We start from the raw sequence: 14086 nt of genomic DNA on the forward strand, positions 1-14086 counted from the left end.
CGTTAGTGCTGTTCGACATTTCGATCTTCAAACGCCGCGCTTTCAGATTCTGAAACAAAAAGGCGGCCCTACTACGGTCAGAAAGCTCGTCCTTACTCGTCGCCGGGTCATACCTAAGGGTGTAAATGTGCGCATGACCATTTAATGGGTTTGGAATTGTAAGGTTTTTGTTGTATTGGGACCCGAGCGTTCGGAATTGCTTTTAGTTTTGCAATAATGCCAGAGATGGAAAATGCTAAATTCTGGATTTGGTGAAGTATCACATTATCATCTGCAGTGACAGAATTATGTCGTGTCAATAGTTTAGCATAAATATTTTATTGATAATCGAGTCACCCGAGAGCTTTACGCTTTAAGGCGATAACGTGTAAAATAAAATTCTATAATAGTAGATGTGTAAGTAAATCAATAGGGTCTCCCTCCCATTCTCAAAATATGGTAATTCAAGCGATTGAATATTAAAAAAAAAAGTTTCTTTTAAAAAAATAAATAATTTTTACTAAATTACTGCATTATTTTATTTTATTTTTTTTTATAATAATTATTGAAATAAAACTAATTGGTTGAGAGAAGTTTTCTACGTTACATTGTAATTTCAGCATCTTTAATTCACTAATTATATATTCAGTATGAAAATCTGTAATAATAAATATATTTAAAATACTATATTTATTTATTGTTTACTTCAAAGACTAAATTGAGCTTTGATATATCATTAACGAAGGCTACATTTTACAATGTAAAAGAGAACACAAAAATTCTTTTTATAATAATTCAATAATGCTTCAGAGCTTTTAAGAGCTTAATAGGCTACATAGTATCACGATATCTTTTTCAAAAGTGGCAGGCATAGTCCAAGTATAATATATTTATATAAATGAGACAAGTCTTCTCTTTTTCCATAATAAATAATAGTATTATTGGATGTTATTTAGCAGACAGTAGCAAATTTTTCAAAATATTTTTGATAGCTTTTATCACTTATTAATATTAAATTATGAAACGTTTCAATTTTATAATTTCAATTATGATTTTTTTTATTTCATTAGCAAACTATTGCAATCATAAAACACTTTTTATAAGTTTATATAGTACAATGGATATAAGTGGTCTGCGATAAATGTGAGATAGACTTAATGAATAATGTTTAATAATATTTAAAATATTTCTAAATTAAGGAAAATTACTCGTACGCAGTGTCTATGGTTTTTGACATACTTTTGAAAATATTTGTGTAAAATCGCAAAAAATGTAACTCCTATTGGTTACACAATGAACATCCGCTTAGAGTGAAGCCTCGTTTGGCAATTAAAAGTTTAGTCAAAATTCATATAGTAAATTGAAAGTGGAAAGGAATTGGCATATAATAAAGCTCATATCGTAGAAAGTATTATGCATACATTTATGATTAAATATCATTAAAGTTCATCGTTAGGGGGGAGGTGGGGGAACAAAAACAAAACAAAAAGATGAAAGAAAGAAAATAGAAAAACGTTAATATTACTTTTGCGCGTGACGATAGATGTAAATTAATTAAGTTTGAAATTACCGTGTCGACCATGGACAAGGCATCTATTAAACTCTGTCTGTCGTCAAACTCAACATAACCATATCCTTTGGATTTATTTGATTCCTTTGGAAGGCGCATGCTGCATACCTAAGGATATTAATTTTTGGATTCGTTAACGATTGAATTGGTTAAATTTTTATTTTGTTTTTTTAAATTTCAAAGATAACCTTCATGTTCTGAAAGAATTCGGCCAAATCCTCTTCCTCCACGTCGTATGGAAGATTTGAAATGTACGCAACGAAAGGAGGAATCGTTGGAATATTCTCCTCGTTGACACTGGGATCGCGAGATGATCTTGGGGCCGTTGGTAGGACAACTGGTTCTTTACTTCGATAAGAATAGCCATCTGGAGAAGCAAAATGTGATTATCGGTTTACATAATTAAATCTTATTAGCGGTATCGAAAAATCTCTCGATGTCAGTTTTCTTACAATCGTCATCATCTTCCGTAGCGTCTGCCCAATTGTTGGATTTAGATATTACAGGATAATTAGCTCCCGAACCATCTTCGCATAAGAAAGTGTGAAGAGGAACTGTAATTCTTTTAGTTTTCTTTCCTTTTTTACCTGGGAATAAAAAATTAACGATACACTTTTACTTTGCAATCGCAAAATACATGCTTATCTATAAATCGCATTGGTTCCTCGTACACGCAGATTATGCCTCAAATTATACTCTCAATGAACACAAGAAATAATACAAAAAACAAAAAATAAAAAAAAATTTGCACCAACAATATGGAAGCTATTCAATTTAAAGTTAGGTTATAAATAAATATAGAGTTATTACAAATTGGACTAAAGTTATGGCTTTGTCCATGAAACTACAATCGCTTTTTGAAGAAAGGAAGAGAGGGATCGCGTTAGGCGAACTTAGATCAGACTATGACGTTAATGTAAAACCAGTCTAAGGCTTAAAATGAGAACTTTACTCGCCAAATTATTTGTATTTAACCACTCAAGCTCATCGCAAAAACAGACTAATTAACTAATTACAAACGCTCGTTTGAAATATAAAATATTCTCACTCGCTGCTTACGTACAGTGATAGGCATTGCATTATAACTGGGCGTTCCAAGACTCGATTAGCTCTAAAACGAAGCTAGGAAAAAGAACAACATCATAGCAATGCAATAAAAGTAGTGGAAAGAGGAGAGAGCGTTGAATTTAGACTGACTACAAAATAAATGGTTGAGAGGCTGAGGAAGCCGCCTCTAACCACCCGGTATCTTAAGTACAATTCACCAGAAAAGCCAATCCGCGCGAAAAATCAAGGGCTTATTGCAAAATACGAAAGCACGAGCGTGGCATTCATCGGCTCGCGTTCCTCCTTGCCCCTGCACGATCGTCGCAACTTCATCCTCGGAGAAATTCAGGCAACGGCTATCGCCTCGTGGCGACATGGCGACAACGTTGGGGCGGGAAGGGGGTCGGTTAAGGGGCCGCGCATCGATGGTAACGAAAGAGCAGGAGAGTAGGAGAATCACAAGGACGAGGACGAGGATGAGGACGAGAACGCGGGAGGGTGGGAGGAAAGGGCGAGGACGCGGGTACGCGGGGGATGGTTGGACGGACGAATCCCGGAGTCGTGCGAGGATTTGGAAACTTGGGAGCCAGGGAGCTAGGGAGCTAGGGAGCTAGGGAGCCAGGGAGCCACGATGTTACGGAGCCACGAAGTCACGTAGTCACGGGCACCCAGGCCGTGGGCTTCGGGTTCGAAGGTCGACACGCTGCGGGCGTTTGGTTATGTTGGAAGGTGCCACGGCCTGCGGTGGCGCACGATGCCACCTCCCGCCCAGACGGAAAGCGAACAACCCCGGTCGACGATCCAGCCAGGATGGGCCGACGGATGGCTGTGACTGATGCGGGGAGGGGAGGGTTGCGAAGGGGGGTCGAAAGGGTGTGCGTGCGTGCTCGCGTGCGTGCGTGCGTGCGTGCGTGCGTGCGTGCGGGCGCGGGACGGGTGGGGTGGGGTGGGGTGGGGTGGAGGAAGGGTAAAGCGGCAGAGACGGAGGGAGCGTTGGACCGCGTCGGGAAGGACACGAGGATACTCACCCGACATGATGGGCGCGAGTCGCTGTGCTGGAGCGCCGGCGTGGCTTCTTCAAAACGAGGAGACGGGAGCCGAGGAGCTGTGCGCGAGGCCGAGCTCCGGATCCATGAAGACGTGACTACGTGAGCAGAGCGGGCGGCCAGCTACGTTTTCCAGACGAGCCGTTATCTGATTGGCCGGTATTTCCCTCCTCGCTCGCTCCCCCACTGGCACTCGCACTTTTTAGCCGCTATTAGGCCAGAAGAGCCGAGGGGCCGTTCGCTCACTAGTCGCTGCTTGCTTGCTTGCTTGCTTGCTTGCTTGCTTGCTCGCTTGCTCGCTCGCCCGCCCGCTGGCTACCTACCTACCTCTAGCTAATCGCCGTCGCATGTGACCCAGCGCCGACGGCGGCTTTAGGCCGCACTCGCATTAAGGGCCATCGCCGCCACCGCCGCCGTTGCCGCCACGATCACCGCTGCCGTTACTCGGGAGCATCGCACCAATTCTGTATCCACCGTCCTCCCGTTACATTCGTTTAATCTTTTGTTTTGTTCCCGTGGGCGGGCGATGCGTGCAAGTTATCGCCGAGGAGATTTTTTGGCTAAGATATAAGCGAGCCTGGTGGCCGCCTTCGCCGAGGCGTCTCATTTAAACGACCGCTCTGTCGCGCTGACTCACTGGCTTGGAAATCGCGCGCCATCCATCGGTCGCACTATATTATTCCACCTTGCATGAATTATAAATTATCCGCGCATTGCCATTATGCAGCGCGTTTTCAAATTTAACGTGGCTCTTGTATTTGCGCGGCACGGATATAAAAAAAAAAAAAAAATAAAAAAAAAAGAAAGAGAAAAAAATAGGAGAGAGAAAAAACGCGGATGGAAATGGCCGAGCGTCATCGTCGGGTGTATTTTCGTTGTCGTTCATCGTCCTTCATCGGCGATCGCCATGTAGATATATTCTCCGAGCCCCTCGACCGTTCCACTCCTCGTCATTCTCTCGAACCTAGAATTGGCATTTTATTATGGGGACTAAGAGCTTTCTCGGGCGCAATCTAATAAGCGAATGGGCAAGAGACAAATTTAGTTGGGTTTCTTTGAGGGTTCACCGAGTTCGCGTGCAAATAACCTGTAAAATCGTGGCTTTACGACTTTTACCTTACTTTAATGGATAAAAAGGAAGAAAATAATGATTGACGGGACGTAGGAGGACGAGGAGATCAAGGGCGATACAGCGACAAGAGAAATAAATACTAATAAATAATTAATAATTGGTTGAGTGAGTAAATAGTATAACCGCGGTAGTCGATGATTTTGCGGTTTTTGAGAGACTGAAATAGAAGTGTGCAGCATTTGCTGATAGCTTGTCTATATTGTTGAATGGTAAAGGAAAAGTCGTGAAGGAATACTATGCGAGACCGATAAGAAATTATTATTTGGCGCATTTGATGAGAATGTTGCAAGTTATTATTATATTGTTAAATGGAACTTGCTAAACTTGTCGAACAACATTGCAATGATTAAAAGTTATTTATAGTCTGAAAATAATGTAATAATAATAATAATAATAATAATAACAATAACAATAATAACAATAATAACAATAACAATAACAATAATAATAATAATAATAATAATAATAATAATAATAATGTCGACGCTATGTGCAATGTATTTGTAATTTTTTCGCGTAGGAAAAATCTTGAAAATTAAATTATTCTTCTTAGACATGGTTGGTGGAGTGCCAACTGTAAGGCAAACACGACTACGATGACTTTTACTTGCGCTTGATGGGCGGCATTTTGTAAAGGAAAAATTTTTCATCGAAATTATCAATGAAGCAAATTGTAGGGCGGCAATATTAATAGGTGAATAAATTTACGAGCCCGTATATTTTGATTATAAAAATTTCAATTAACGATTAGTTAGGCTGGCTTATTTCTTGTATATTTGAAGCTTATTTTTAAAGCCACAATACCAAATCTGTACTAGTTGTCTAGAAATTTGATTATTATATATATATATATATATATATATATATATATAGGCGCGCGCGTGTATGCACATACGCTTGCAGATGTCATTTCCAAAGGTATTCGAGTCTAGAATTAGATGTGTAGATATGTGAAAAATTGATGGGGGCGTGTGATAAATTATTAGAACGAATGTGACTACGATATTACCACTGTTACTTGTGTCGAGATAAACGCCTTTGTTTAATAAAAATCCATTTCCTAATCATGAATTTGCAGTATAAAATACAAAATTGACCAGGATCACATAAGAAGAGGTATGTAGGGTAGGCAATTTTCAAAATTTCCGAATATGGCGCATGAATTTCGATCGGTAAGTAGATATCAACGGTAGGTACGGTACACACATATGAGCTGAAACATAACCTAAGCCGATAGCGGAAATTTAACAACAATACATTACACGTGTAAACGTGTGCACCTCCGACGCCTATAAATTAACGTTATAATAAGTGAAAGAATTTCAATCGGAGGATCAAAGTTAACCATTAAGTTAAAATGCAGCACGATGATGTAAGTTAAAAATTGTCATTTATAATTAAATATTTCAAATTGTCGTTAATTTCCATATAATTTACAGGTTGTCTGGAGTATTATTAACAAAACATTCTGCTCGTTCAAAATCAAGTAATTTTGCCGTAATTAATAATTGACGCCTTAAATTCTTGTCTAATTATTAATAAATCGAATGCTTTTTATTGCAGCTCGAAGACGCAAAAATTTTGTAAAAACGAATATAATCTCACGGGTTTGTGTAGTCGATCGGCATGTCCGTTGGCGAATAGTCAGTATGCCACTATTAGAGAGGAAAATGGTATTATTTACTTGTACATGAGAACAGCTGAAAGGTAATTAATTGCAATGAAATTGACAACCGCCATGTAATTGCAATGTGGTTAAATAACTATCGTTTATTTATAAAAGGACGATCGTTAATTCTATATAATATATTACATTAGATCGTAGAATTTGTAGATATTACATTAATTGTTATATAAAAATATGAGATGTTATTATTATTGCTTGTCATAAACATTTCAATAAAGTCACTGTTGTTATATTTTAGAATTCATACTCCAAAAGATATGTGGGAAAAAGTGAAATTATCAAGAAATTTTGAAAAAGCAATATATCAAATCAATGAGAACCTATTATATTGGCCAGGATTTATAAAATCAAAATGTAAGCAACGATTTGTCAAAATAACCCAATATTTAATTAGAATGAGAAAAATTAAACTTAGACGTCAAAAGAAAATAATTCCTTTGCAAAAAAAAATTGAAAGGCGTGAAAGACGTAGGGAAGAAAAGGCTCTTGTCGCTGCGAAGCTCGACACAAATATAGAAAAGCAATTAATGGAGCGCTTGAAGAATGGAGTGGTAAATACTTTGAATTTATCGATATAATTACGATAATACGATCATTTCATTAGAAATTAAATTATATTTTTCTCTATTTTCAGTATAAAGATATATATAATTTTCCTCAAAAAGTGTTTGATAAAGCAGTGGAGGCTGTTGAAGTTGAAGATGAAAGCGAAGCTGAAAGCGAAAATGTAAGTTGAATTTAATGCTTTGACAATTCTTCGAATATTGTTTGTACATTTAATTAAAAATATTTTTCAATTGAAATTTCAGAATGAGAAGCAAGAGATTAATAAAGAAGTTGAGATGGAATTGGAAGCTGATGAGAAATCAATTGAAACAAGTATGAAGTTTATCGCAGCCGATAGCGATGAAGAGGACGAAGATGATAAGGAATATGAATATGAGATGGTTCGTTTTTGTTATTTAGATTAAATTGATTTCCATAATCGGGCAATTATGTATAGGAAAAATTATCTTTTCTAGGATGATGAAAGTGACTCTGGTTTAAAAGAACAAATAGAATTATCCAGCGATTTTGAGTCCGATATAAGTGACATCGAGGTTTGTCTATTGCAATTTTAATCTTTACATAAAATTATGATAAAAAATACTACCTTAATTAAATTATTATTTTCCAGGATGCCGGCCCATCTACTAGTAAAATGACAAGCAGACCTAAAGTAGGATTGAAAGGTAAAAGATTTACGAAAGTGAAGTCACGACCAAAGGTGGAAATTGAGTATGAAATCGAAGAAGAACCACAACAAAAAGAATGTAGATAAAAGCATTGTTATTATGGTAAATTAAATTAATTTTATAATAAAATATTTAATAAATTACTTACTATAAGTGATTTCAAAAATTTATCTAAAAAGTGTTTTATGCAATTGTTGTAAAAGCAATAACAATTCAAGCGAATTATAAGATATTTTAATATTTAAAATTTAAGATTTATAATAAGATTTATAAATGTAAATAATAAAAGAGTCGATGAACGTTTCATTACAATTGTCTTCGATTAAAGTAATTCTATTTATAAATATATTTACCGAAATATCCTTATAAATTTCCCTATTAAATATATTTTAATATTCATGTAGTAATCAATGAGAGCCCATTATTAATGGTTGCACAATAATAAGCAAAGTATGATGATTTTTGTATATATAAAGAAATGCATAAATTGTATGTTCACGCATAGATTTGAAGTCTTGAAAAACCCAATTTTTTTGTTTTGATTTTTTTTTTTTTCTTAAGGTTTAAACGTTGAATTAATATTTATTTTCATAGCCATGTTTAAATGTCGAAAATCATAAGAAATCCTGTATCCATCCTCGTTTGATATAAGTTGTTACAATATCGTACCATTTGTCGTAACCGGATGGAGTGAGTTTGCTATGTATAATAACAGACTCTAACTGATTGGAATTGTAGGTGTTAACGTCGATCTCGGCATAAAAGAACTTTATTGCCAAAATCGAATGGAAAAATTCTATCGAGCAATCAATGTTTAGTTGCTTGTCGAAAGAGCTCCTATTAAAGGGCTCGACGTTGCAGCGCATTTTTTTCAGGACCTCGATGAAAGTTTCGTAATACAAATCCAACAACTCGTCGAGCTTCCCAGCGAAGACATCGCGCCTGGTGCTCGTGCACAAAAAATATGGGAGATCCCTCAATGGACTATTGTACGTATAATTTTGGAAATCTATCATCTTTATATCGTGCAAGTTGCCTTCCTCGTCCTTACGATAAAGTATATTGTTAGTCCAAGCGTCCAAGTGGACGAGGGATAGCCACGGGTCATTGGCGACGTACTCGAAGTACATTGACTTCATTTTTTGGCCCAGAACTATACCGAGGGCCTCGCGATGCACGGCTATACGTGGGTCCTCGCACAGTTTATTGAACATCACGTCGAACATGTTTTTCGCATTCTTTAAGTTTTGGTAGGGGACGATCTTGGAATGGGCGAGAACCTCGGTCTCGAAGAATTCCGGACGATAATGTTTGCAAGCAATGCCAAGTGCGTGGAATCTCGCTAGAGTCCTTATAGCCATTCTTGAGTGATTCAAATCCAAGCCTGTAAGATTTTTATTTTTTGTAAATAAATAATGCCGATGAATAGACGCTCGATTAAAATTGTCTTCTGAAGTTCATTATTGATTCGTATTTTCAAAATTAATATTTTTTAAGAATGTAATGCTTTAGAAGCGTTGTCATTGAAGTTTTGAGCCGTCTCAATTAAAATTGCCGGAGTCTTAAGTTTTGCAAACTTATTTCAATAGTTCTTTAAAACTTTTTTAATAATTATTCATCCATTATCCATAAGAAATTGTTGAATTAATCGACAGACTACAAGGCAATCGATAATGCATACTTCAATATAAACAAAATTATTTAAAAATTTATTGCAAAATAACTTATTAAATGCAATTTAATGGCGGTCAAAAATAATCATATTTTTTATCGTAGTAAAAAAAATTAAAAAAAAAAAAAAATATATATATATATATATATATCATTAAAATACCAGATTTACAGCTAGATTGGTATATTATAACATATTATATTTATCTTAAAATCATTGTATTTCAACATTTACAATATTTACAGGGTTTAATTATGAATAATAATAGTAGTTTATAAATTTACTTATAAGCGAGTTTGACACATCGTTGATTATTTTCAGTTTTTGTTTATAAACGCTTCTTTCTTTGATAAATTGATAAGTTTGGGGTGTTCGTAAAAATCATTTTTTTAAAGAATTGGCTAATAACTTAATAAACTGAGATTTTTTTTATAATAGCTAAGTTAATAAAAACTTTTCGTTTAAGATTGATAATAATGTAATTGATAATTGATAATGATCACATTCTCTTTATATATTTATATCACATACATTTACTATTATATTGTTTTCAGGTGGGCAGTAAGTGTTTGCATTATATCAATTCCTCTAAACTCGTAAATTCACTACAGATCTTCGACATTATTAGAATTAAATATAAACGAATTATAATTTTGTTGATGAATTTATCTGCAATACAACCACTGACGCTTTCGTTGGAAAATCTATTTAATTTCTGTGAGCTCATACCTATCCGTTCTTAAAATCCTCTAGTCTGCACATACTTTTTGTATAAAAATTAATTGCTAATATAGAGTTTGTTATTATAATAGTCTTTAAAAGTATAGTCGATATATTTGTCGCCTTTACAATATTATGATTTAAAAACGTAAGCTCAGGTAGAATGTGGTATACTCCCGTTATCGTTATAACAGTATTTGAAACTCAGATCTTTGATATAACCCGAAGACATTTTTTTGCACACTTCTTATACAAATTATGCAATTACTCGTACATTATACTAGAATATCTCTTCAAGTATGCGTTATTTATTTAATATTCGAAACAAAAATTATTTGCATTAACTATTGCGTGAAAGAAAGTATTCATGTGCGTTGCTATGTTTTTGCATGCCGACATGATCATGTATATACTGTACAGAGTATGCACTTTCACTTTGTTTAAAAAATCATTTTAAACATAATAAAACTACGCTATAATCATTAGCATGTGATTTATTATAATTTTGTAAATTTGTTATACAGGGAGTGGTATAAATAAATAGTATTCTTCTCTAAAGACGTGTGATACCATGATAAAATTTATTAAATGCGTTAAAAAAAAAAAAAAAATTATATATATCTTACTTATTTCTCTGTATGTTATATAATAATAATGAATAATTTTGATATTCGAAGTTATTATAAATTAATCGAACACTTTATTTTATATAGAAAATTACAAAATTTAAGAAAAAATTCTATCAAATCATGAATCTTAAAAATTTCATCACATACTTGACGATTGATGATTGTATTGACTGTGTAATATTAACAAAATTAAAAGAATTTTAATTAAAAGTATGATAACAAGGAGTCAATATTTTCCTATACATATTAATCGATAAATTTAAAGGTTTTTTTTATTCATTTTTATTATAATGTGCATGCACGCCCACGCATGCGTGAAAATAAATTAAGACTAAAATATACAATACTTAAAGACTTTTTGCCTTGTAAAAAAAGGAAAGCCTACTTATTATTCATTGGAATACTTAAATTTATATATATATATACTAAATTTTATACTAATATCTTAGAATATTATAATTAAATAGGTTGATTTTTATTGCATACCATTAAAAAGTCATTTATTTAAATGACTATTTTACCATAAATATCATTTTATTAGCCCATCACCGATTTTTATAGCTATAAATTAAAAATTGAGCATAAATAAATTATAAATGTGACATACTTTATCATATGTATTTATTAAAGTTCACAAAAAGCTATCATTTAATAAATTAAAACTTAATGTGTATTTTAAATTATAAATATCTTTTTAAGATTTAAAAGTATATTTAATGTAAAAGTTTATATTTATGGTTGTTTTTATTATTGTCTTTGACTTCATTGATTACTATGCATTATGAATAAGTATTGTATTTTTAATTATTATAATTGAGATAATAATAATCGTATGTTAGTAATTTTTAGGAAAAAATAATAAAAAATTCATATTATCGTTATTGTTAAATCGAGAAAATATGGAGAATGCGAGCATTTTTATACCAAGTTTAGAATAATTATTGTATTCCGTATAAACTTTAAAACCTTGAAGTATAGATAATTTTTAATAATAAACTAATATTAATTGGGCAATTTGAATTTTTATGTTATTACAATGTGTTTTGACTTAATAACATAAAATAAAAATTCAAGCACATAGAATATCAAATATTATATCAAATATTATTTCAGAATTTTTACAATTGAATTATCAAACCACGATATTACTAAATGATTAATTATAATTTAATTTATATACTTAATTAGTTTTTATTCGTTATATTTACATTTTTATATTGATTTCTATATCAAAAGATTTTTTAAATTTACTTTACTGTGTTTAAATATTATTAGAAATTCATCATTAAGTAGGTTTTCAATAATTATTTATCAATAATTAATTTAAAATTATTATTTTAATAATAATAAAATTTTATAATAATTTCTAAGTTATTAATACATATGAATTACGTATTGTGTTTTAAAGGTAAATTACAAATATGAAACGTAGAAATGCTACTTTAGTATAAACGTGGTTCCTTAAAAAAAGTAAACGATCGGTTTTCAAAAATGTTTCGACTTAAAAAATAGAATTTTAGTAAAAATTTTTTAGTATCATTTATGTAAATCAGTCTATGGCCGTTTTGATAAAAAATACAAATCTAAATTTCATATATCATATTATCATATGAATTATCGATTCAGAGTTTGTTTATTATACTTTATTTTTATTGATTACTCAATCGATTATATACTTAACACATTTCCCTATATGCAGTGAATTGAAAATTTAATAATTTATTAATCGAAATGATCTTAAATTAGTTATGAAAATATGTAGCATAAGAGTTTCATATTTATCGTTAGAACCCGTATGAAGACATATAGCACTAATTAATATTAGAATTGAAATACTCCTAATTTTTGTCAATGAGTTAGACAAAATAAATCCGATTATGCCATAAACATGATTATTTTAGTGAAGAAATAACGAGTGTAACAATGAAGTACAAATTCAAAATTATCGGCCAATGAACGTGTAAATAAATTTACTTTCAAGCTTCATTACAAAACATGCAGATACAAATCGAACATATTAATGTAACAATAAATGCTTTTGTAAATATTAATATATTGCAAATAATTGCTGACACGCTCAATATAATGTTTGGCAACGAAATTTTAATAACCAAAGAATTTAATGGAAAATTTATATTAAAATTCATTTTTCATCGCCTCTACAAGTAAAACATTAACTTATAACTATAGATTTGAGATATACGAACTTATACGTAAAAAATATAAAAATATACCTTCAATTTTATCCAAAGTGTAATATCCACTTCGTTTTAAATTTTCCATTAAAATGAGCGTGCTATCATCGACAACTTTGACATTGGAATTTGCCGAATATCTAGTTCCAAAAACTTTTGGCGCCAAATCAAAAATCTCGCTTGCCTTGGTACCAAAATCAATTTCAAGTTGCTGAAATGCAGGCAATAACCGTTGATAGAAGAAGATCTCTTTTTTAAAAAACAATGAAAAATCGAATATATTTTTGATGAAATCTTCCTTGGGAAACATCTTGGCAATCAAATATAGTTGTTCTTGTGGTGCATTTGTGTTTTTCTTTAAGACTACAAGCACTTCAAAAATTGAGCAAGCAAAATTCTCACCCGATGGCAATAATGACGAAGTCGTGGATTTTAATACCATTACTTGTTCACCGAGTTTCTGTTGCAGAAGTAACTGTAAATCCTTCGTACCGATTTCCACGTTATCGCCATTCTTCGCCAAGTACATCGTATCCGTCATTTTTATATTTTATTTACTCTACTTATTTCGTGGCTTATTAAATGTATTATTAACGATTTTGTCAAGTTCGTTTTCCTCAAAATTTCTTACAGTAGTACTTTATATTTGAATTGAAAATCCTTTTTCACTCAAGGTTTTCGAAATGTTTCTCAATAGGGGAGTTTCCAGAGATGAATTAGTCCTTTTTCAAATACACTTATGAAATTCCGAGTTAGGATCACATGCACTTTAGGACTAGACTGGAGCGCGAACTCGATCCATCTGACTTAATAATCCTTTGAGATGACTACTAAGCAAATGCTATAGTGGTGCATGCTATACTTGTAATATATTTGCTCATGCATGCGTGGGTAAGTGTACGCATTCTCACATGTGTAGGAGATAGCGGTAAAAGGGAAATATAAACAAATTGTATTGTTATTTTAACATCGTATTCTTTATTTTAGTTCAAATTTTCAAAAATTTGACTTTTTCGTTATCGTATAATTAACGAGATGTAGAGCACAAATTGTTTTTTAAAACTAGGTGAATATATATATATATATATATATATATATATATATAATACGATAAATGGATTTGTATGTATACAAATATATATATATAAATTTTCATATTATTTATACATTATTT

The 14086-nt window shown here is 32.5% G+C and overlaps 3 protein-coding genes across 3 annotated transcripts in view; 1 reads left to right on the forward strand and 2 right to left on the reverse strand.

Annotated features, from left to right (window-relative positions):
• The window catches only part of eIF4B (eukaryotic translation initiation factor 4B), a 9148-nt gene extending 5223 nt beyond the window's left edge, over positions 1-3925 (reverse strand). The window contains exons 1-5 of the mRNA XM_011500152.1: positions 3625-3925; positions 2002-2136; positions 1738-1916; positions 1550-1657; positions 1-49 (exon numbers count right to left, since the gene is read on the reverse strand). The exon at positions 1-49 is cut by the window's left edge and continues 253 nt beyond it. Of these exons, the coding sequence (XP_011498454.1) occupies positions 1-49; positions 1550-1657; positions 1738-1916; positions 2002-2136; positions 3625-3631 (478 nt within the window). The 5' untranslated portion in view covers positions 3632-3925. The remainder of the gene's footprint in view (positions 50-1549; positions 1658-1737; positions 1917-2001; positions 2137-3624) is intronic.
• A 2206-nt stretch (positions 3926-6131) lies between these two features.
• Positions 6132-7912, forward strand: Rbm13 (RNA-binding motif protein 13). The gene is made up of 8 exons (XM_011500247.1): positions 6132-6146; positions 6214-6260; positions 6338-6481; positions 6700-7012; positions 7096-7188; positions 7271-7408; positions 7484-7561; positions 7639-7912. The coding sequence occupies exons 1-8, from the start codon at positions 6132-6134 to the stop codon at positions 7780-7782; spliced, it is 972 nt and encodes a 323-aa protein (XP_011498549.1). The 3' UTR covers positions 7783-7912.
• A 325-nt stretch (positions 7913-8237) lies between these two features.
• LOC105362671 (uncharacterized) lies at positions 8238-13722 on the reverse strand. Its single transcript, XM_011500154.1, has 2 exons — positions 12952-13722; positions 8238-9080 (listed from the first exon to the last, which is right to left on the reverse strand). The coding sequence occupies exons 1-2, from the start codon at positions 13451-13453 to the stop codon at positions 8311-8313; spliced, it is 1272 nt and encodes a 423-aa protein (XP_011498456.1). The 5' UTR covers positions 13454-13722; the 3' UTR covers positions 8238-8310.
• Positions 13723-14086: the final 364 nt, after the last annotated feature.

This window comes from Ceratosolen solmsi, unplaced genomic scaffold (genome assembly GCF_000503995.2).
Source record: "Ceratosolen solmsi marchali unplaced genomic scaffold, CerSol_1.0 scaffold41, whole genome shotgun sequence".
In the NCBI taxonomy this organism is placed as follows: Eukaryota; Metazoa; Arthropoda; class Insecta; order Hymenoptera; family Agaonidae; genus Ceratosolen; species Ceratosolen solmsi.